Source organism: Armigeres subalbatus, unplaced genomic scaffold (assembly GCF_024139115.2).
Source record: "Armigeres subalbatus isolate Guangzhou_Male unplaced genomic scaffold, GZ_Asu_2 Contig1132, whole genome shotgun sequence".
Lineage (NCBI taxonomy): Eukaryota > Metazoa > Arthropoda > Insecta > Diptera > Culicidae > Armigeres > Armigeres subalbatus.
Genome location: NW_026941883.1, coordinates 29,159 through 52,914, shown reverse-complemented (window position 1 = coordinate 52,914; position 23,756 = coordinate 29,159). Strand labels below are relative to the sequence as shown.

The window sequence follows — 23,756 nt, the reverse complement described above, 5'->3', positions numbered from 1 at the left end:
TTATTCTTAGAATGAGTGTCTAAGTCCGTTGAGAGTAAGTTCACTCTTTTAGCGAAGTTAGTGGCCATGTTGAGTTTTTGTTTTAGTGGGTGGAACGAATGGTAGTTTAGAAATCTACCGCTGGCTATCGGTTTTTGGTACCATTGTGTTGTTACTCGCTGGTTGCTATGACGAATCAGAAGCATGTCCAGGAAGGGTAATTTGTTATCCACTTCCAGTTCGTGTGTGAATTGGATGTGGACATCATAGCTGTTGAAGACATCCAAGATGTGTTGTAAATGGTCCAAAGGGATGGCTGTAACTAGATCGTCCACGTATTTCTTTAGGAATGGTAGTGAAATTCTTAATGAACGGGATACATTATCCAGTAGCGCTTCCATTACCCAATCTGCTACATGGGATGATAATGGGTTTCCCATGGCCGTTCCAAATACTTGTGCATAGTGTTGGTTGTCGAACTTGAAAATAGAAAAGACTAAAACTAAACTATCTTTAAAGCCGGGGTGGGCGCCATTTTGATTAACCAGACGAACGTATATGGAACATGTCCATGTTTTAACAAAAAAGCGAGCCTCTGTAAGTAGTAGAATTAGGGTGCTGAACCGACAAAAGTTATTATTTGAAATATTTTTTAGATTCCTTGAAAAAGGTTTAATATAAAACCGAAACCGTCGGATGTAAAGGCAAACTCGTTTTTGCTGCTTTTACAGACTGCCAAGGCTGAAAGAAAAACCATAAAGCATATTCAAAGAATTTTATTTCGACTTTTATAAATAACATTAAACTTTCCTCTCAGGCTTCTCACTATATGCTCCATTGAACTCTGTTCCTGATTTTTCAATAGATTTGGCTTTGATTTTTGGATTGTAGACATAATGCCGCTCTTCGCCTGGCCAAGCTCGACTAAGTTCGTAAACCGGCGAAAAGAGCAACCGCTGATCATAGGCATCTTCTTCTGGATTATCGGTTAGAACACTGACCATGGTACCAACCATCATGGTAATGAACGTTCCAATTAAGCTGTAATACATGTAGGATATGGCGTATATATTTTCCGGAAATTGTCGCGATTGATTGGTGCCATTGTGATTGAAAACGTCTTGGAAGCCATCCGTTGTACCAACAGAAGATGCAAACCACGTATCGGATAACTGACCAATTCTATTGGAGAAAGATTCATTAGAGCAACCCTGAAAAAAAGTTAAGATATTGGGTTTTTAATATTTAATTTTCAAATGTTTCCATGCATGACTAACCTCAACCGACGTAGGAAGCAACGGCGTCTCTTTATCGATCGTCAACCCACCGAATGTGATCCACAGAGTTACCATGTGAGAAATAATCATTCCGCTGGCAGCTCCTTTCCAATTAGCGACTGGAACTAACATTGCCAACAAGAAAACTCCTAGCAACGGACCGGATGTAGCCGAGGTCATCAACATACTACCCTCAATCACACCGGATAAAAATCCAACGCTGAAAGCGATTCCCAAAACAATTACTCCATACACCGCACCGATCAGTCTGATCATGTGAAGTTGTTTCTTGTCGCGAGTATCCTTGAAATATGGAAGTGGAGCCAGGAAGTCTTCCCAAGTGACGATCGCTGCTGCGTTGATATTCGACACGTTCAATGTCAAAGCCCCATTCAGAAGTGATCCCATGAAAAGCCCCAGGAACCCCGGAAGATAACTAAATTTATCCTGTACGAAAAAACCAACAATTTCATCAATTTTATTGATAAATCCCGCCATCAAGGGATCACATTCCGCGTACACCGAGAAAATCCCCATCCCAACGGTCCAAACCAACGTGAACAAGATAATGATGATTGGAATGTTGATCATCAATGTGTGTTGGATTTCCTGGAATGAACCCATGCTGAGGTAACGCTGAACAAAGCTCTGCTGACACCCAAATATGCTCAGTGACATGAACAGCTGTCCTAGCCAAGCCGATGTGGTGTCCACCCGAACGGTGAAATCCCCCGTGAAGTTGAAAAATGTTAATCGATCTATGAAAAACAAATCCGGTTAGTTTTAATTATAATTAATATTGAACCTCTGTTACCTTGCTCAATTGGAACGGTGAGGATCTTCTCCACACTCCAGGCACTAAACATGGACTGTGCAATAATTGCAATCATTATCACAATCATGGTGATACCTTGAATCACATCCGCTGTGATTGCTGCTTTGAGACCTCCCAGGAGGATAAACGAGATGGTGATGACCGTGATTAAAAGCAGTGAAGCCCAGTGCGGGACACCAGCGACTGTGTTCAAAGCAACGGCTGGAGTATAAAGAGTGACACCCAGATTTAGCAGCGCACGGACAACGTATGTCCCCGACGCAAGGCAGCGAACCAAGCGACTGTTGAATCTACAGGAGAAGAACGATCGTTTGTTTAAAATATAAAAATGAAAAAAAAAACAAAAATAATTTACCTCAAATCCAGATACTGATAAACCGAAGTAATGCCCAAGTTGAAGTACACCGGAATGAATACATAGCAAACGATCGGATAGGCGGTTACCATGCCGTACAAAGTTTCCCACATGGCTGATCCTCGGTAGAACAGCTCGCTTGGGTAACCGATCAGTGACCGGACGCCCAGGGTTCCTCTCGCAATCGACAGCATCATTGCTCCGACTGAAATCGTTCCCATTCCAAACACGTACTCGGCTTTAGTTTTTTCCTTGCTGCCGAAAAAACGACCCCACAACGGGATCAAAACCGTTGTGACCACGAATACAACGAATGTGACGTATTCTCCGATCATACCGTGGCGGCTGGTTTGCTCCATCCTGTAAATGTAGATGGATCATGGGAGAAATAAAATAAAATAATTCTTCGTCTTTACTTGCTGACATTAGATACCCCTGACAATTATTTCAAAAATGCATTGATTACAACATAACTGAACTATGCGCAATTGAAAACGTAAATTGTAAATTATTTTATTGGAAGATTTGTTACATTGTTAATTCATTATTTAACTTACATCTAGAGCATCGGACAGAAATGCGTAATGGAGGGGCTCTGACACAAAAGATCAAAAACACAAAACGTCGAGTGACTAAAATCTTGAATCTAAAAGGTTAGGAAGGTCCCATTTCAGAGGCATGGAGACCTTTTCTAAAAATCTCAGTAGTTTCGTTGCAAAGGGCTTGAGCCTCCCTATAAGCGAGAAATTCCAAAACCTCCTTTCAACAGGCTCGGCAGCATTCTTTCAATTCTCAACAGGCTCCCCGAGCAAATATTGAGATCAAATCAATAACATGTTTTGATGTTGAGGAGTCGCTGATTTTGATTACTCAGTTTGATATTCTTTTGTTCGTTTCAACGGTTAAAATAACAAAATCTCCAGCAGTAAAATCTCTTACTGTGTCATCAAATTGCGAACTATTGCTGCTGTCGATGAGATCAAAACTGATTTTGATTTTGGTTCTAGATAATGAAATAAATAATCAGTTTGTATAATTTAAAAATCAACAGCAAACTTAAATCAATATAAGTAATCAATCATAGAGACCAACATTTTGAAACCAATGAGGGGCTGTCCACATACCTCGTGGACAGTTTAGGGTGAGGGGGTATGATGAATGTCACCTTTACACATACACAAATACACATTTTGGAAAATGTATATGAGCAGTTGTACACGCTGAGAGAGGAGGGTATCTAAAACTGACCAAAACCTGTCTACGTGGTGTATGGACAGTAGACCTCTTCATGTTTTCAAAAAGTATCGAAAATTCAATTGGTCAACCCAGAATCACAATTCTTATGCTAAAATAAGTCTCCGCTCAAATTTTCAGCTGATTCGGATAAAATTTGGAGGTGGCTCGATTCGGGCCATTTTCAATTTTGAAAGAAAAACTTATGAGAGATATAAACGCCGGAAATCATCGCAACAACCTCTTAACGGAAGCTTTTGGTGTGCTCTACAAGTCTTGTAACCATTGCTATTCGTTCCGTTCACGTTTTGTCCATGTAAAAGTGATTCTCAAGCTTTTAAGTGCATATAAATACTGCTTCCTCCAAAAGTCGTTGTTCTACAAATTTCTTGAATTTATGACAAATGATTGCTAATTTATTATATTATTATTCCTCTTTTTTCCCTGGAAATTTTAGTAATATAATTGTCGATGTGCGATTTACCGTTAAATTCTAAAAAATCAGAAGCTGAACATTTGTCATAAATTTGCACGCTGAGATTTCTCCAAACAAGTTGTTCAAACAAAGAAGCTTCGATTTCACTTGTTACTACGATGCACTCAATGTTAAAAGCATGCAGACGTATGATGAAATTAACAAAATATGGAAGTCGTTTGTTGTAAGCATCAAATATCATATGATTTGATTTTTGTTTTGTTCGAACAACTTGTTCAAAGAAATCCTAACGTGCAAATTTGTGACAAATGTTCAGCTTCTGATTTTTAAGAATTTAACGGTAAATCGCACATCAACAATTATATTACTAAAATTTTCAGGGAAAAAGAGGAATAATAATATAATAAATTAGCAATCATTTGTCATAAATTCAAGAATTTTGTAGAACAACGACTTTTAAGGGAAACAGTATTTTTATGCACTTAAAAGCTTGAAAATCACTTTTACATGGACAAAACGTGAACGGAACGAATAGCAATGTTCACAAGACTTATAGAGCACACCAAAAGCTTCCGTATAGAGGTTGTTGCGATAGTTTTCGACGTTTATATCTCTTGTTGGATTTTTTCCAAAATTGAAAATAGCTTTAAAACACTAAATTGACTTGAGCCACCTCGAAATTTTATCCGAATCAGCTGAAAATTTGACAGGAGGCTTATTTTAGCATAAGAATTGTGATTCTGGGCTGACCGGTTGAATTTTCGATACTTTTTGAAAACATGAAGAGGTCTAATGGACAGCCCCTTATATTTTTTTTCTACCAACAAACAATTCATGCTGAATAAGCTAGTTTTTAACCTGCAAAAGGCTGTTTTTGGTAGAATAAGTAACCTATCAGCTGCACATGTTTGTAGGGTTGATACAAAAACATCTTTTCTATTTGTCCTCATTTAATGTCAGACTTTGCTCGGATCGGAAGCCTCCTTTCAAGAGGCTCGGAAGCCTCCTTTCAAGAGGCTCGGAAGCCTCCTTTCAAGAGGCTCGGAAGCCTCCTTTCAAGAAACTCGAAAGCATCATTTCAAGAGGCCCGGAAGCCACCTTTCAAGACGCTAGAAAGCATCCTTTCAAGAGGCTCGGAACCCTCTTTTCAAGAGGCTCAGAGCCTCCTTTCAAGAGGCTCAGAAGCCTCCTTTCAAGAGGCTCAGGAAGCCTCCTTTCAAGAGGCTCAGAAGCCTCCTTTCAAGAGGCTCAGGAAGCCTCCTTTCAAGAGGCTCAGAGCCTCCTTTCAAGAGGCTCAGAAGCCTCCTTTCAAGAGGCTCAGAAGCCTCCTTTCAAGAGGCTCAGAAGCCTCCTTTCAAGAGGCTCAGAAGCCTCCTTTCAAGAGGCTCAAGCCTCCTTTCAAGAGGCTCAGAAGCCTCCTTTCAAGAGGCTCAAGCCTCCTTTCAAGAGGCTCAGAGCCTCCTTTCAAGAGGCTCAGAGCCTCCTTTCAAGAGGCTCAGGAAGCCTCCTTTCAAGAGGCTCAGAGCCTCCTTTCAAGAGGCTCAGAAGCCTCCTTTCAAGAGGCTCAGAAGCCTCCTTTCAAGAGCTCAGAAGCCTCCTTTCAAGAGGCTCAAGCCTCCTTTCAAGAGGCTCGGAAGCCTCCTTTCAAGAGGCTCAAGCCTCCTTTCAAGAGGCTCGGAAGCCTCCTTTCAAGAGGCTCAGAAGCCTCCTTTCAAGAGGCTGGAAGCCTCCTTTCAAGAGGCCTCAGAAGCCTCCTTTCAAGAGGCTCAGAAGCCTCCTTTCAAGAGGCTCGGAAGCCTCCTTTCAAGAGCCTCAGAAGCCTCCTTTCAAGAGGCTCGGAAGCCTCCTTTCAAGAGGCTCGGAAGCCTCCTTTCAAGAGGCTCGGAAGCCTCCTTTCAAGAGGCTCGGAAGCCTCCTTTCAAGAGGCTCGGAAGCCTCCTTTCAAGAGGCTCGGAAGCCTCCTTTCAAAAGGCTAGGAAGCCTTCTTTCAAAAGGCTAGGAAGCCTTCTTTCAAGAGGCTCGGAAGCCTCCTTTCAAGAAGCTCGGAAGCCTCCTTTCAAGAGGCTCGGAAGCAAGGGCGTAGCCTAAATGGTGGAAAGATTGAACGGGTACTGAAATGAATTCGCTTAAAGATGTGAACTTTACAATCCAATCATATTCAGAAATAGGTTTTTGAAATTCAAAAGACTCCCAAAAAACTTATAAGGGTATCCAGGATCCATACTATATGAAATTTTAAAACAACTCGAAACATTTCGGGCTCAAGAATTCTCCTAGAAATCCTTCTAGAAGCTCCCCTGGGAACTTCTAAATTCCTCCGGAAAGTTATCCACAAATTCCTCTGAAAATCGTTTGAAAATCCTTCTCCTGTAATTGTAATTTCTCCTTATCTAGAAAACCCCAACTAATTTTTTTTAGGAAATTCATGTGGAAGTTTCTTGAAGATTTCTTTTCTTCCCTTCAAGTTTACTTCTAGACATTTCTTCGGCTATTCTTCCAGGAAAATATGCGACATTCCCTTCAGAAATGCATTCTAGAGTTCCTCCATACGGAATTTCCTCCCAAAATTCCACTAGAAGTTTCTTCAGTAATTTATTACGGAAATCCTCCGATTTCGCTCCATAATTTCATCTGCTAATCTATAAGAAACTGCTCCGGTCATTCCTCCAAGAACTTTTCCTTAAATTCCTCCTGGATAACTTCCAGGATTTTTTTTGGGAATACCTCCTAAATTCAATAGCAAAATCCTCTAGAATTACATTTTGGAATTCTTTCCGCAATTATTTCAGAATATCCTTCAAGAATTCCTCTAGAATTTTTTTAGGAATTTCTCCAAGAATTCGTCCAAGTATTTCCCCGGAAATTCTTCTCTTCCTTCAGGAATTTCTCCGGGATTTTTTCCGCGAAATTGTCCTAGAATTCTTTCTGGACTTCACTCGGAATTTACTCCTGAATTTCATTCGGAAATTAATGTTAGAGTTCCTCCTGGATATCTTCCAAGAGTTCTTCCAGGAATTTCTTCAGAACAAACATAGAACAGCAATTCATCTGGGAATACTTTCTGGAATTCATCTGGTAATTTCTGCATTAATTCCTCCTGGTATTTTTTCGGGAACTCCTTCTGATATTTCTCCAGAAATTCCTTCATGAAATTCTCCAATATTTATTTCAGTACTACCTTGTGAGAATTCCTCTGGAAGTGCTTGTGGGAGTTCCTCCGGGAGCTCCCTCAGGAGTTTTTCCAAAAGTCCCTCTAGTAATTTCTCCAGGAACTTCACTGGGGGTTCTTTGAGGATATTTGGCAGGAATTTCAAGGGAAATGGGATTTCGGAAGTTCCTCTAGAAATTCAACTCCGGGTATTGCATCGGCTGCTCCTTTGAAAATTCCTCCGGGAGTTCCACTAGTAGTTCGTCCGGAAATTCATTCTGACTTTCTTTCAGGAGTTTATTAAGGCTTTCTTTGGGAATTTATCTACAAATTCCTTCAGGAGTTCCTCGGAAAATTTCTCTGGGAGCTCCTCCAGGAGGTCCTTTAAGAATTCTTCCAGGAGTTTGTCCTGGAATTCATCTAGAAGTTCTTACGAGAGTTCCTCCAGGATTTCCTCCGGAAATTTTTCCTGTAGTTCTTCAATAAATTCACCTAGAAGTTCCTCTGGCGGTTCTTCCGAAAATTCCTCTTTCTCCTCCCTACTTTCTCTGGGAATTCCTACAGAAATTCCTCTGGGAGTTCCTCCGGAAATTACTCCGGGAGTTCCTTCTCAAAGGAACTGCCGGTGAAACTCCCGGAGAAATGCTCATAAAAACTGCCGGAGGAGCTCCCGTAAGAACTCCCGGAGGAATTTCAGGAGAAACTCCTAGAAGAATTCCTAGAGGACCTCCCGGAGGAACTCCCAGAGAAACTGTCGGAAGAACTTCGAGAGGTATTCCAGCTAATTTTCTGAAGAAAGCCTAAATGATTTCCTGAAAAAGCCTGAATGATCTCCTGGAAGAGCTACTGGTGGAACACCCGAAGGAATTTCTAAAGAAACTCCGGGAGAATTTTTAAATGAATCTCCGGAGGAACTGCCAGTGAATCTACTAGAAGACTTCTCGGAAAAAATCTTGGAGAATTCATCTTATAGACAAATCTCATCTAGCTGAAACCTTTGTAGGGGTATGTAGCAGGTATGTAGCATCATCAGAGGATCTCCCGGAGAATTCCTTGAAGAGCTCCCAGAGGAATTCTCGGAGGAGCTTCTGGAGGAATTTCTGTATAATTCCCGGAGGAAATTCTGGAGAAATTCCCGGAAGAATTTTCAGAGAGCCCTGCCCTAGGAACTGCCGATAGAACTACCGGAATAATTCTCGGAGGAAATCCTGGAGTAATTCTTGGAGGATCTGCCGGTTGAACTCCTGGAAGAATTCCCGGAGGAATTTTCGAAGAAACTCCTGCAGGATGTCCAGTGGAAATCTTGAAGTTTCCACCGGAATTCTTTCTGGATTTCTTTGGGAATTAATCTAGGAACTCCTCCAAAAATTCCATTGTTGATTTTATTTTCGGTATAATTTCTGTATTCCTGGAGAAATTCTTTGAAATTTTCACAAGAAATTATTCGAAACTTTCACGGAAGAAATTATGGAATTTACACAGGAAGTTCGAAGATTTTTCGCGAAATTCTCAGGAACGTTTATTGGCAATTCCGCGGAATTTCCAAGGAATATTCTTAGGAATTCCACGGTGCAATCATTCAGATTTTTTTTATGAGAAACAGCATGAAAGAATTATCTGAAGAATTCCCAGCAGTACTTATAAAAGAATTCGTGGAGGATTTCTCGGAGTAAATAATGGTGGAATTTTCGGTCAATTCCCGGTGAAATTAATGGTGGAATTCCTTAAGACATTGCCGAAGAAATTGCTGGAGGCATTCCTGAAGAATCCGGGCGTGAATGCGTCACGTTTATTGGCATAACGTTTTAGTACAAAACGCTGACTTCAACGCTGACGCGCAACGCGCTGTTGAGATTCAGCCTTTACTGTTGGTTGTGGATTTGGTTTCAAAGTGTTTGAAGCTTAGAAGGAAAAAGTACCAAGCACTAATATTCATGTGTTTTTATAAAACTACGATTCAGAAGACCTACACAATTTGACCCCCCCTCCCCTAATCGAAGTCCTGGCTACGCCCACGCTTGGAAGCCTCCTTTCAAGAGGCTCGGAAGCCTCCTTTCAAGAGGCTCGGAAGCCTCCTTTCAAGAGGCTCGGAAGCCTCCTTTCAAGAGGCTCGGAAGCATCCTTTCAAGAGGCTTGGAAGCATCCTTTCAAGAGGTTCGGAAGCCTCCGTTCAAGAGGCTCAGAAGCCTCCATTCGAGAGGCTCGGAAGCCCCTTTCTATAGGCTCGGAAGCCTCCTTTCAAGAGGCTCGGAAGCCTCCTTTCAAGAGGCTCGGAAGCCTCCTTTCAAGAGGCTCGGAAGCCTCCTTTCAAGAGGCTTGGAAGCCTCCTTTCATGAGGCTCGGAAGCCTCCTTTCAAGAGGCTCGGAAGCCTCCTTTCAAGAGGCTCGGAAGCCTCCTTTCAAGAGGCTCGGAAGCCTCCTTTCAAGAGGCTCAGAAGCCTCCCTTCAAGAGGCTCGGAAGCCTCCTTTCAAGAGGCTCGGAAGCCTCCTTTCAAGAGGCTCGAAGGCCTCCTTTCAAGAGGCTCGGAAGCCTCCTTTCAAGAGGCTCGGAAGCCTCCTGTTGGCGAACGTTCGCCAGCGCGCCTCTATAAATCACAGTGTCTTTACCTAACCGCCGCAACAAAATATGTACGTATATGAGATGGATTGAACGGCCGCCTTGCTTCTGTGTGCGGTGAGTTATCACGTTATCAGATAGACCAAATGATATAGGAGCTAGAACAAAAGCGAGAAAGCGTGCCTGCAAAGTAAACATTTAGCTGTTGAATCATTGAAATATTGATTATTTCTAAGTAGTGTAATTATAATACTTATATTTATACTATTGTGCTTAAAGGAATTGCAGTTTAGAAGATTCTTACCCTATAATATGTAACCTACAACCTATATAGTGAACAAAATCTGAACTTATGTGGTAAACAGTTAAATTAACTTATCTAATTACATGCAAATAACTACGGCTAACATAATTACAGTACGGATACATAGTACGGGAACTGTAGTACGGAAACATAGCGCAAATCTTGCGATTCTATCCTGCTTAACATTAGACCGGTTCAACAAGTCATATCGCTACAAATTGGGACTAAACGTAAGTGAGACAAATTAGATAGTAACTAAATTGTAGCTAAATTGAAAATGTGTACAAGGAAAACAACTAATCAAACGTGAATTATGCATTCCAGGAAAATAATAATCCCCTTATCGTAAACCCCAGCAACGGTCGTTTTATTCCGGGGTTATTATTTTGGAAAACCTTCCCCGTGTTGGCAATTTCCAACAATTTATTATTTTCGTTTATATACGAAAACGAATTTCGCGTCAAATCCGAATCGGTCATGTCAAGTCGAACCCTACGGTCGGGAAGAGTGGTTGGTGAGGTAAAAAGTGCAAATCTAGGTGCAAATGGTGGTGTGCAAGTGGTGGTCACGGCTGATCCGGAGGAGTCTCATCCCGGAAGAACATGCCAGGTGTGTCGTGGACTGGATTCAGCCGAAATGGTGCAATGCGACGTGTGTTCTAAATGGCATCACTTCCAGTGTGTAGGAGTCACGCAGCAGATAGAGAATTTTCCCTGGAGTTGTGCCAAATGCGAATCTGCGAAAGGTGTCCAGGAAACCAGTTCTACTGCGGCTTTTCTTCAGCAACGAGGTGGTCCATCGTCCAAATCGAACCAGCAGCATCCACAGCAACGACATCAGCCGCAGCGACCTGAGATAACAGCTAGTCAACTAGGTTTATCGCTTGCCGCCAACGAGTCAAACCAACCCAAGGGAGCAGATCAAGCACCGTTCGTCACTTCGCTGCAGTGGATTGTGTCTCCGTCTCGAAACGGAACCAAGGCCTCATCGGTGTCTTCAAGTCGATCTTCACAAGCTCTCGCTAAGCTAAAGCTTCAAATGCTGGAGGACATGCGGAACGTCGAGCGGTGTGAAGCAGAGCGACAACGAGCAATCGCAGCGGAGGAAGCTAAAAGGAAAGGGCATTCCTGGAGCAGAAATATCAACTGTTGGAGCAAGCTATGAGTGAAAATGGCTCGTCTAAGAATGGATCAATGAGCAGAACGCAGAACTGGATCGCATCTACGAACGCGGCCCGCGGTGTGCCCATCGCCTCCAATGTTGAGAGCCAGATCGAACCGACCATGCACGCTGGTAAAATGCAACTATGGAACCCAGCAGTTGCACGGATTGGTAGTACTCGCTCATCGCTACCAGAGCCTAATCCCCCTGATCCATTCCCAGCACCGGAGTCCATGCTGAGCTACAACGTAGATCCACCGGCTTTGAGTGCCGGAATGCAACAGTTAGCTCTCGGCACAACAAGTCAAGCTCCATTACAGGAACAGTATCAACCCATCCCAAGGGTTGAACCTTCGCGACGGGTTTCCATGGCACAGTTGCCTTATTCAGGTAGAGTGGCTGCACCTACCATCGTCCACAGCTCGGAAGAAGATCCGTTGCATCGGTTCTCACGTAACCCACCGGTTCCAGAGTATCAACGATTTGTCCCAGTCTCGAACCGGCATTCGGTTCATCAGCAAAATCATCCTCATTCATCTACGTTGCGAGGCCACCAACTCTACAACCAAGATCAAGAGGAAGCAGCTGAACCGTATTCGATCTCTCGCCAGCGGTTGGCCGCCCGACAAGCTATTTCAAAGGATCTTCCAACCTTTTCTGGAAATCCAGAAGAGTGGCCTCTGTTCCTATCTACCTTCAATAGCACCACCGCTCTGTGTGGATTCACCAAAGAGGAAAATATCGTCCGCTTGCAGCGAAGCTTGAAGGGTCGAGCGCATGAAGCAGTCAAAAGCCGGCTGCTACATCCATCGAACGTCAGCGGGGTTATGTCGACGCTCAAAATGTTATTTGGGCAACCGGAGGTGATCGTCCATTCCATGATGTCTAAAATCAACTCCCTTCCCGCATTGAGGGAGGACAAATTAGAAGCCATCGTAGATTTTGCCGTCAGCGTTGAAAACTTCTGCGCAACCGTCGACGCATGTGGATTGGAAGAATACTTCTACAATATGACCTTCCTTCACCAACTCGTCAACAAGCTTCCACCATCGATCAAGTTAAATTGGGCGCAGTACCGATTATCGCTACCTACGGTCAATTTACCGTCTTTCAGCAGCTGGCTCTACTCTCTAGCAGAAGCTGCTAGCGCTGTTACCATTCCGAACACCACACTCGAATCCAAAACTCTGCGTAACGACTCACGCACAGCCAAGAAGAGCAACTCCTTCGTCAATGCTCACACCGAGGAAGTATCGAAAGGCCATCGCTTCGCAGCGCTATCCAACGCGAAAACTGCAGACGATAGCTGCCTAGTTTGCAAAGGAAGCTGCAAATCGATCACCAAATGCACACGTTTCACTCGCGATTCTCGCTGGGCGATGGTTCGAGATCTAGGGCTCTGTCGCCGGTGTCTACGCCAACATAAGGGTGGATGTCAAGCCAAATTGTGTGGGAAGAATGGCTGCGAGTTGAAGCATCACGAATTGCTGCATAATGACCATCGCTGCCGTTGAATACTTTATCGACCGACACAAGCAAATTATCGCCGATCCAGCGTCAAGAACCTATACCAGCTCCGAACTTGGGCGAGCACGGATGCCATTCCCATCGGATTACCACTAGTCAGGTGTTGTTCCGCTACCTACCCGTAGTGCTGCACGGTAAACACCGATCAATTGAAACATTCGCCTTCCTGGACGACGGGTCCGAGCTCACCTTGCTCGACAAGGAACTGGCGGATGAGCTACAACTTGAGGGAGATGCGGCCCCGCTATGCTTGCTTTGGACTGGAGGAGCGAAGCGTCGAGAGGACGACTCAAAGAATGTCAAGCTTGAGATAGGTTCAAAACACGACTCCAAGATGTACACCATGCAAGGGGTACGCACAGTTGCTGAATTACTCCTTCCGACTCAGTCTTAAAGTTTCGAAGAGTTGTCTGACTTGTCTGTACCAACATCTTAATGGTCTGCCGGTCACCAAGATGTCCGGTCAAGAATCCTCATCGGAATGAAGGATCAGCACCTCAGCCTTGTTAAAAAGAGCCGCGAGGGTGCACTGCACGAGCCGATCGCTGTTAAAACGCGGTTAGGTTGGACAATTTGTGGTGGAGGGAGTCACAACAACGCCACCAATTTAGTACACTCTGTGTTTCACATCTGCGCCTGCGGCCCGTCTTCGGACGAGGACCTACATAAAATGATGAAGGAATACTTCGCAGTAGACAGCCTGGGAGTTGTTCAGCCGAAGAAACGTCTCGTCTCAGCAGAAGAAGAGCGGGCGCAGAATCTGCTCGAAGACCGCACAGTGCTGAAGGGAAAACGCTACGAAACTGGCTTGTTGTGGCGCTACGACAATGTTCGGCTGCCGGACAGTTTTCCGATGGCCCTCCGACGACTGCAGTGTCTCAAGAAAAGAATGGATAAAGACTTCCAACTAGCGGACGCCCTCAACAAGAAGATAATCGATTTCGTCAAAAAGGGCTATGCGAGGAAGGTCACCGATGAAGAACGTTCCAAAAACTTCCCCCGGACGTGGTATCTACCTATATTTCCGGTAACGAACGCCAATAAGCCAGGCAAGATCCGTATGGTGTGGGATGCCGCTGCAGTAGCCCACGGAATATCCCTTAATTCCGCGCTACTCAAAGGACCGGATCAACTCAGCGAGCTGTTTACCATACTGGTACAATTCCGTGAAGGCCGGGTCGCTCTAACTGGAGATGTGCGCGAAATGTTCCTGCAAGTGCTCATGCGTCCGGAAGACCAGCAGTGCCAGAGGTTCCTCTGGTATGATGAAGATGAGACCCTCTCCGTAAACGTTCTCCAGGTGATGACATTCGGGGCCTGCTGCTCCCCTAGCAGCGCCCAGTTCGTGAAAAACCTAAACGCCGAGCGCTTCAAGGGGGATTATCCAGCGGCGGTTGAAGTGATCCAGAAACGGCACTACGTTGACGACATGCTGGTGAGTGTGGCAACAGAGAAAGAAGCTGTCGAACTCGCATTGCAAGTGAAAGAGGTACACGCAGCTGGTGGCTTTGAAATCCGTAATTGGATCAGCAACTCCAAACGCGTCGCTGAGGCCTTAGAGGAGAACAACACTGAAGAAAAGAACCTCGATCTTTCACCGGAATTAGCCACGGAGAAGGTGCTTGGTATGTGGTGGTGCACCGACGTAGACACCTTTACCTACAAGGTTGGGTGGGACCGATACGGCCGAGCGCTGCTGGAGGGCCAACACCGGCCAACAAAACGACAAATGCTGCGTGTACTTATGTCCGTGTTCGATCCGCTTGGGTTAATTGCCCAATTTCTAATGTATTTGAAAATCCTGCTTCAGGAAGTCTGGCGTTCCGGCATCGGCTGGGATGACCAAGTCAATGAAACCATTTTCGAAAGATGGCAAACCTGGCTCAAAGTCCTTCCTACAATTGAAAAGATCAGCATTTCTCGGTGCTACATCAGCGAGTCAAGCATCCACTATAGAGACATACAGCTTCACACATTCGTAGATGCAAGTGAAAACGGTATCGCGGCTACCTGCTACTTACGATTCAACCATCAGGATGTTGTCGAGTGCAAAATAGTCGCCGCCAAAACCCGAGTCGCGCCATTGAAATTCCTCTCTATACCTCGCCTAGAGCTTCAGGCGGCCCTGATCGGCTCTCGACTTGCCCGAACACTCTCCGAAGCCCTCACGATCCACATTACCCGTCGAGTTTTCTGGTCTGATTCCCAAGATACCCTGTGCTGGATCAGATCTGACCACCGCCGTTACTCACCATTCGTAGCGTTTCGGGTTAGCGAAATTCTCGAGCTGACGGAGATGGCCGAATGGAGATACGTTCCCACCGATCTGAACGTTGCGGATGATGGAACAAAATGGAAAGGACTTCCAAATCTGAAGCCCCAAGCGAGATGGTTCAACGGCCCACAATTTCTGTATCTCGCCGAAGACCATTGGCCACGCACGTCGAAAGGCTCAGGAACCACCGACCTCGAACTCCGTCCTAGTGCAATGGCACACTTCACCGCATCCGATCCCATCGTACAAGTGAACGACTTCTCCAATTGGGGTCGATTAGTTCGAGTCATTGCGTTTGTGCAACGTTTCTCCAATAATTGCAAATTGAAGCGCTTGAAGAAGTCTATAACAAGCTGCCCTCTTTCCAGCTCAGAAATAAACTTGGCTGAATCATATCTACTACGCCAGGCGCAGTTGGAAAGTTATCCCGATGAAGTCGCTCTTCTCCAACGATCGCAAGATGAGTCGACGCTGCCGCTTAAAACACCGTTACCAAAAACAAGCCCGCTGCACCAAAAATCACCTTGGCTGGACCAGAATGGAGTTTTACGAATGCGAGGCCGCATCACCAACTGCGATTACGCAACTGAAGACGCCAAAAATCCAATTATCCTTCCACGTGACCACCCAACCACCAAATTGATTATTGCACATTTCCACCAAAAATTACACCATCAGAACCACGAGACCGTAATCAACGAAATTCGACAGAAATACAGTATTCCGAAGCTGCGCACAGCCTTCATCAACGTCCGAATTAACTGCCAACGCTGCAAGAACGACAGAGTCGATCCAAAAGTGCCAATCATGGCTGATCTACCCGCAGCTCGACTACATGCCTTCGCATTTTTTCGGACCATACGAGACTGTCGTCGGTCGCCGAGTAGAAAAGCGTTGGGGTATGCTGGCCACTTGCCTTACGACCCGCGCCATTCATATTGAAGTCGCCCATTCACTGACCACCGATTCATGCGTTATGGCACTACGTAACTTCATCTCGCGAAGGGAGAGGCCAAGAACCTTTTACAGCGATCGAGGTACAAATTTCGTCGGGGCCAACCGAGAAATCAAAACAGCGCAGCGGAGGGTACTGTCGATCATGACGAAATAATGAAGGAGTTTGTGGATGCAGAAACCAGTTGGCATTTTCTTCCTCCTTCCTCGCCGCATATGGGCGGCAGTTGGGAGCGCCTCATCGGCTGCGTTAAAAAGAATTTGATGACCATTCTCCGAACAAGAAACTTGACGGATGAAGTGCTGCGGAATCTGTTAACAGAAGTGGAGAACACCATCAACTCCCGACCTCTGACACATGTTCCCGTAGAAGACGACTCAGCACCAGCTTTAACGCCCAACCACTTCTTGGTTGGGTCGTCTAATGGAGTGAAACCGCTGTGCACTATGGATGATAGTGGTACGGCGCTACGCCAATGCTGGCGATTATCTCAACTTCAGGCCAACCGGTTCTGGCAAAGATGGGTCAGCGACTATTTGCCTGAGATAACTCGCCGCACGAAGTGGTTTACGGACACCAAGCCGATAGAAAACGACGATGTGGTGATAATTATCGACCCTAGATTACCCCGAAACTGTTGGCCAAAAGGCCGAGTGATCTGCATTCATCCCGGGCGGGATGGCCAACCTAGATCAGCGACGGTGAGGACAACCTGCGGCATCTACGAGCGACCGGTAGCCAAGTTAGCCGTGCTAGACGTACGGCGCGTTACGGATTAAGCTGGCATAGCGGCCATCGTACCTGGGGGGACTGTTGGCGAACGTTCGCCAGCGCGCCTCTATAAATCACAGTGTCTTTACCTAACCGCCGCAACAAAATATGTACGTATATGAGATGGATTGAACGGCCGCCTTGCTTCTGTGTGCGGTGAGTTATCACGTTATCAGATAGACCAAATGATATAGGAGCTAGAACAAAAGCGAGAAAGCGTGCCTGCAAAGTAAACATTTAGCTGTGGAATCATTGAAATATTGATTATTTCTAAGTAGTGTAATTATAATACTTATATTTATACTATTGTGCTTAAAGGAATTGCAGTTTAGAAGATTCTTACCCTATAATATGTAACCTACAACCTATATAGTGAACAAAATCTGAACTTATGTGGTAAACAGTTAAATTAACTTATCTAATTACATGCAAATAACTACGGCTAACATAATTACAGTACGGATACATAGTACGGGAACTGTAGTACGGAAACATAGCGCAAATCTTGCGATTCTATCCTGCTTAACATTAGACCGGTTCAACAAGTCATATCGCTACAAATTGGGACTAAACGTAAGTGAGACAAATTAGATAGTAACTAAATTGTAGCTAAATTGAAAATGTGTACAAGGAAAACAACTAATCAAACGTGAATTATGCATTCCAGGAAAATAATAATCCCCTTATCGTAAACCCCAGCAACGGTCGTTTTATTCCGGGGTTATTATTTTGGAAAACCTTCCCCGTGTTGGCAATTTCCAACACCTCCTTTCAAGAGGCTCGGAAGCCTCCTTTCAAGAGGCTCGGAAGCCTCCTTTCAAGAGGCTCGGAAGCCTCCTTTCAAGAGGCTCGGAAGCCTCCTTTCAAGAGGCTCGGAAGCCTCCTTTCAAGAGGCTCGGAAGCCTCCTTTCAAGAGGCTCAGAAGCCTCCTTTCAAGAGGCCTGGAAGCCTCCTTTCAAGAGGCTCGGAACCCTCTTTTCAGAGGCTCGGAAGCCTCCTTTCAAGAGGCCTGGAAGCCTCCTTTCAAGAGGCCTCGGAAGCCTCCTTTCAAGAGGCCTCAAGCCTCCTTTCAAGAGGCCTGGAGGCCTCCTTTCAAGAGGCCTGGAGGCCTCCTTTCAAGAGGCCTCAGGCCTCCTTTCAAGAGGCTCAGAGGCCTCCTTTCAAGAGGCTCGGAGGCCTCCTTTCAAGAGGCTCAGGCCTCCTTTCAAGAGGCCTGGAGGCCTCCTTTCAAGAGGCCTCAGGCCTCCTTTCAAGAGGCCTGGAGGCCTCCTTTCAAGAGGCTCAGAGGCCTCCTTTCAAGAGGCCTGGATGCCTCCTTTCAAGAGGCTCAGGGAGCCTCCTTTCAATAGGCCTGGAAGCCTCCTTTCAAGAGGCCTGGAAGCCTCCTTTCACAGGCCTGGAAGCCTCCTTTCAATAGGCTGGAAGCCTCCTTTCAAGAGGCTCAGAAGCCTCCTTTCAAGAGGCTCAGAAGCCTCCTTTCAAGAGGCCTCAGAAGCCTCCTTTCAAGAGGCTCAGAGCCTCCTTTCAAGAGGCTCAGAAGCCTCCTTTCAAGAGGCTCAGAAGCCTCCTTCAAGAGGCTCAGAAGCCTCCTTTCAAGAGGCTCAGAAGCCTCCTTTCAAGAGGCTCAGAAGCGTCCTTTCAAGAGGCTCAGGAAGCGTCCTTTCAAGAGGCCTGGAAGCCTCCTTTCAAGAGGCTCAGCCTTCTTTCAAGAGGCTCGGAAGCCTCCTTTCAAGAGGCCTGGAAGCCTCCTTTCAAGAGGCTTGGAAGCTTCCTTTCAAGAGGCCTGGAAGCTTCCTTTCAAGAGGCTCAAGCCTCCTTTCAAGAGGCTGGAAGCCTCCTTTCAAGAGGCTCAGAGCCTCCTTTCAAGAGGCTCGGAAGCCTCCTTTCAAGAGGCCTCGGAAGCCTCCTTTCAAGAGGCTCAGAAGCCTCCTTTCAAGAGGCTCAGAAGCCTCCTTTCAAGAGGCTGGAAGCCTCCTTTCAAGAGGCTCGGAAGCCTCCTTTCAAGAGGCTCAGGAAGCCTCCTTTCAAGAGGCTCTGGAAGCCTCCTTTCAAGAGGCTCCAGCCTCCTTTCAAGAGGCTCGGAAGCCTCCTTTCAAGAGGCTCGGAAGCCTCCTTTCAAGAGGCTCAGAAGCCTCCTTTCAAGAGGCTCAGAAGCCTCCTTTCAAGAGGCCTGGAAGCCTCCTTTCAAGAGGCTCTGGAAACCTTCTTTCAAGAGGCTCAGGAAGCCTCCTTTCAAGAGGCTCAGAAGCCTCCTTTCAAGAGGCTGGAAGCCTCCTTTCAAGAGGCTCAGAAGCCTCCTTTCAAGAGGCTCAGGCCTCTTTCAAGAGGCTCAGAATCCTTCTTTCAAAGGCTCAGGAAGCCTTCTTTCAAGAGGCTCAGAAGCCTCCTTTCAAGAGGCCTGGAAGCCTCCTTTCAAGAGGCTCAGAAGCCTCCTTTCAAGAGGCTCAGGAAGCCTCCTTTCAAGAGCTCGAAGCCTCCTTTCAAGAGGCTCAGAAGCCTCCTTTCAAGAGGCTCAGAGCCTCCTTTCAAGAGGCTCAGAAGCCTCCTTCAAGAGACTCAAAGCCTCCTTTCAAGAGACTCAGAAGCCTCCTTTCAAGAGGCTCGGAAGCCTCCTTCCAAGAGGCTCGGAAGCCTCCTTCCAAGAGGCTCAGAAACCTCCTTTCAAGAGGCTCCGAAGCCTCCTTTCAAGAGGCTTGAAAGCCTTCTTTCAAGAGGCTCGATAGCCTTTTTTCAAGAAGCTCGGAAGCCTCCTTTCAAGAGTCTTGAAAGCCTCCCTTCAAGAGGCTCGGAATCCTTCTTTCAAAAGGCTCGGAAGCCTTCTTTCAAGAGAATCGGAAGCCTCCTTTCAAGAGAATCGGAAGCCTCCTTTCAAGAGAATCGGAAGCCTCCTTTCAAGAGGCTCAGAAGTCTCCTTTCAAGAGAATCAAAAGCCACCTTTCAAGTGGCTCAAAGCCTTCTTCAAGAGGCTCAGGAAGCCTCCTTTCAAGAGGCTCAGGAAGCCTCCTTTCAAGAGGCCTCAGAAGCCTCCTTTCAAGAGGCTCAGAAGCCTCCTTTCAAGAGGCTCAGGCCACCTTTCAAGAGGTTCAGAAGCCTCCTTTCAAGAGGCTCAGAAGCCTTCTTTCAAGAGGCTCAGAAGCCTCCTTTCAAGAGGCTCAGGCCTCCTTTCAAGAGGCTCAGAGCCTCCTTTCAAGAGCCTCAGAAGCCTCCTTTCAAGAGGCTCTGGAATCCTTCTTTCAAAGGCTCAGGAAGCCTTCTTTCAAGAGGCTCAGAAGCCTCCTTTCAAGAGGCTCGAAGCCTCCTTTCAAGAGGCTCTGGAAGCCTCCTTTCAAGAGGCTCGGAAGCCTCCTTCAAGAGGTTCAGGAAGCCTCCTTTCAAGAGGCTCAGGAAGCCTTCTTTCAAGAGGCTCAGAAGCCTCCTTTCAAGAGGCTGGAAGCCTCCTTTCAAGAGGCCTGGAAGCCTCCTTTCAAGAGGCCTCAGAGCCTCCTTCAAGAGGCTCAGGAAGCCTCCTTCAAGAGGCTCAGAGCCCTTCAAGAGGCCTGGAAGCCTCCTTTCAAGAGGCCTGGAAGCCTCCTTTCAAGAGGCTCAGAGCCTCCTTTCAAGAGGCTGGAAGCCTCCTTTCAAGAGGCTCAGGAAGCCTCCTTTCAAGAGGCTCAGAAGCCTCCTTTCAAGAGGCCTGGAAGCCTCCTTTCAAGAGGTCTGAAGCCTCCTTTCAAGAGGCTCCAGAAGCCTCCTTTCAAGAGGCTCGGAAGCCTCCTTTCAAGAGGCTCGGAAGCCTCCTTTCAAGAGCCTCGGAAGCCTCCTTTCAAGAGGCTCGGAAGCCTCCTTTCAAGAGGCTCGGAAGCCTCCTTTCAAGAGGCTCGGAAGCCTCCTTTCAAGAGGCTCGGAAGCCTCCTTTCAAGAGGCTCGGAAGCCTGCTTTCAATATGAAGTCAAATTTAATAGGAAGCCACAAGTCCGTTTTACATATATCCCATAAGCTTTGCTTATTTTCAATCACAGCGAAAAACAAAATTGGGGTACCTCAATGAATGTACAAGTTCGAAGGGGTACATCATAAGAAAAAGTTTGAGAACCGCTGATCTAGAGCCTAGAGGCCGAATGCCACTAGGGCAAAAGTTGTTTGACCGAAGGCCACTAGGCCGAAAGTTGTTTGGCCGAATATACCATTTTGATAAGAAAATTATTTTGAGCTTTTTAGTGGAAAGTTTTCACCTGTCATAAGACGAGTTTATACAATCCCATTGAATTCCACCACTTAATTGTATCTTGACAGATACGTATTTCGACCTCAACAGTAAGGCCGTCTTCAGTGTCTCGTACTTGACTCGACTTCGAAGTCGAGTCAAGTACGAGACACTGAAGACGGCCTTACTGTTGAGGTCGAAATACGTATCTGTCAAGATACAATTAAGTGGTGGAATTCAATGGGATTGTATAAACTCGTCTTATGACAGGTATACCATTTTACCAAACATACCTTAAGACCGATAGTCGATTGGTTGAAAGGGTCATCTAGCCGAATAGGCCTGACCTATTACAGGTCGATACTGACCTGTAGGCCAAAAGACATTTAAACAGGTACAATTTAGCAAAACTAGACGTTTAACGGAAACTGTTATCAGGTCAAAAATGGTTTTACCGAAAATTTAGTTTGGCCGAAGCAATGTACAGCCAAAAGATCACTTGACCAAAAATGCCTTTTGTTAAAAATTGTCATTTGGCAGACAGATTCATTTAATCTAAAAATGTACTTTTTGCGACCTTCTTTGAAAAGTGTCGTTCGGCTGAATTCAAGAGAAAATTTTCAAAACGACTTATCTGCTTTTGTAAACAAAGATTGTCCGCTAACCAACGCCATCATCAGGTAGCCGAAACCTACATCTACCTATCGATAATGTTGGTTTGCGTGGGAATGCTATCAGATTCGTTAACTCGATGTTTGAATCTTTGTTTACAAAAGCAGGTAAGTCGTATAGGAAATATTGTCTTCAATTGATCATTTTGCCAAAAAGACGATGACAACCCAAATTTTTGTTTTCGTTTAAACATGAGTTCAAGTTCATAGTATTGATCAACATCAAAAACTTTTCAAAATCTGATCAATTGAAAATTACAAAAAAAATAATCAAAGCACCCCGTCTAAAGGCGGTCTTGGGAACTAGAGTGTTAAAGGCCAGTATCGACTTAAAATGCAGAGAGGTTACGAAATATCGTTCAACGGCCGTTTGACAATAAGGCTTTCCAACTTAAAAGTCAAGGCCAAACGGATGGATATTTTGGATTACAATCCCCGTTCGGTTCTTGACATTTGGCCGTATAACCTGATATTTTCGGACAAATGTTCCATTCTGTCAAACGACCATTTCGGAAAAATGACCTGTTAGGGAAAACGACTTTTTCGGCCAAATTACAAGTTCGGACAATGGATTTTCCCAAGAATTTTGTATGGACAGTGTCGTTCGATAACTGCAACATATTTTCGTTTCAGCGAATGGCGTTCGATAATTGCGACGCATGCTAGACGGCATACAATTGTCAGACGACGTCAGAATAGAAGTGCACCTGATTGTTCAGCGCTACAGCTATCATCGGGTTTAGATACCTTCTGGATACTGCAAAGTGTTTAAAATCCCGAAAAACGTGATCGTCAGCTTTTTCGGTATCAAATCGTGTTTTTAATGGCATAGTATGTTTAGCAAGGCATAGTACGGGCAGCAGGGTCTATGTCCAAGGGCTTGACGATCCCTCCCCAGGCCATCTGCGAGTTGTACTGCCTGCCTAGGATGTGGTGGGGTTTGGGCCCTGTTAAACTTCTAATAAAATCTGGATGTATCCGCAGGCAAAGAGTTGTGTAGAATATTTTGTTTTTTCGATTTTGATTCAAGATTGATGTTCTAGAGCCTGGTAAGCTCTATCCATGATTGCATTTCGAGTTCAGTTGATGATATGAGCTAATGTAAACGAAGAGTGAGAACAAGTAAGGAAATTGTTGAGTAGAATGTTGTTGATGACTTTGTCTGATTTTGATGCAAGATTGATGTTCTACACAGAAAAAAATAGTGAAAAATAAACAGCACGTAAAACTTGACATGCGGAAATTTACGCTATTCTACGCATAAATGGGTCTCTTCCTAACAAGATTGCTTACAACTTGTATGCAATCTTGACGGTTCACGTCGAATATTGTATATATTTAGGCTATATCCCGTTTGGAATTACGCTAATAATGAAGTTCCATTTATGTGCATGATTCCTAGCGTAAATATCAGTGGATTTTTCTATCTGTCTTCGCCGATGGTTCCGGTCCGTACTCTCTTGTTGATTGTTCGTTGCTTATGATTTTTTGAAGGCTGGCTTGCAGGGCCTGACACCAAACCCCCTAAATTTCCGGAGGACCATTCCTCCTTATTTCCGGTGGACCATGGTGCACAGTTTCACTTAGAGTCCCTCGCTGGCACTCGGACGATGATCAGCCGCCCTAACATGTAGAACAGACGCTGTTGTGAGCCAATCCTGTCATGGAGAACAGACGCTCAGTAAGATTTGCACCTCCGGAGAGGAGAAATCCCCCTCTTCCCTGTCAGCATACGACCATAGTTCCTACCGGGGTTGATTAACTGATCTTCCCTAAGGTTGCTCGTATCCCGGCCACGGGCAGGTAGGGATAGGAGTTGCTGGGTAAGAGGCTAAGGACCGCGAGATGGGGTCTATTTTATTCCTTCAGGTACGCTACCAATGGTACGCTTTACCTAGTATTTGCCGTGCCTATCTGTGTAGAGTCTGATAAGCTCTATCCATGTCTGCATTCCAAGATCAATTAATTATATGAGATCAGTGTTAGAAAATGTAAACAAAGAGTGGAAACAAGTAAGGAAAGAGTTGCATAGAATGTTGTTGATGACTGTTGTCTGCTTTTGATGCCAGATTGATGTTCTAGAGCCTGG

The 23,756-nt window shown here is 45.4% G+C and overlaps 2 protein-coding genes across 2 annotated transcripts; one reads left to right on the top strand and one right to left on the bottom strand.

Annotated features, from left to right (window-relative positions):
* Nucleotides 1–770: 770 nt before the first annotated feature.
* On the bottom strand, nt 771–2,795 carry LOC134202289 (sodium-coupled monocarboxylate transporter 1-like). The gene is made up of 4 exons (XM_062677319.1): nt 2,447–2,795; nt 2,071–2,381; nt 1,257–2,014; nt 771–1,190 (listed from the first exon to the last, which is right to left on the bottom strand). Exons 1-4 carry the CDS (start codon nt 2,779–2,781, stop codon nt 780–782), a joined length of 1,815 nt encoding a protein of 604 aa, XP_062533303.1. The 5' UTR covers nt 2,782–2,795; the 3' UTR covers nt 771–779.
* Nucleotides 2,796–13,293: 10,498 nt separating this feature from the next.
* Nucleotides 13,294–16,029, top strand: LOC134202288 (uncharacterized). Its single transcript, XM_062677318.1, has one exon. The coding sequence runs from the start codon at nt 13,294–13,296 to the stop codon at nt 16,027–16,029; it is 2,736 nt and encodes a 911-aa protein (XP_062533302.1).
* Nucleotides 16,030–23,756: the final 7,727 nt, after the last annotated feature.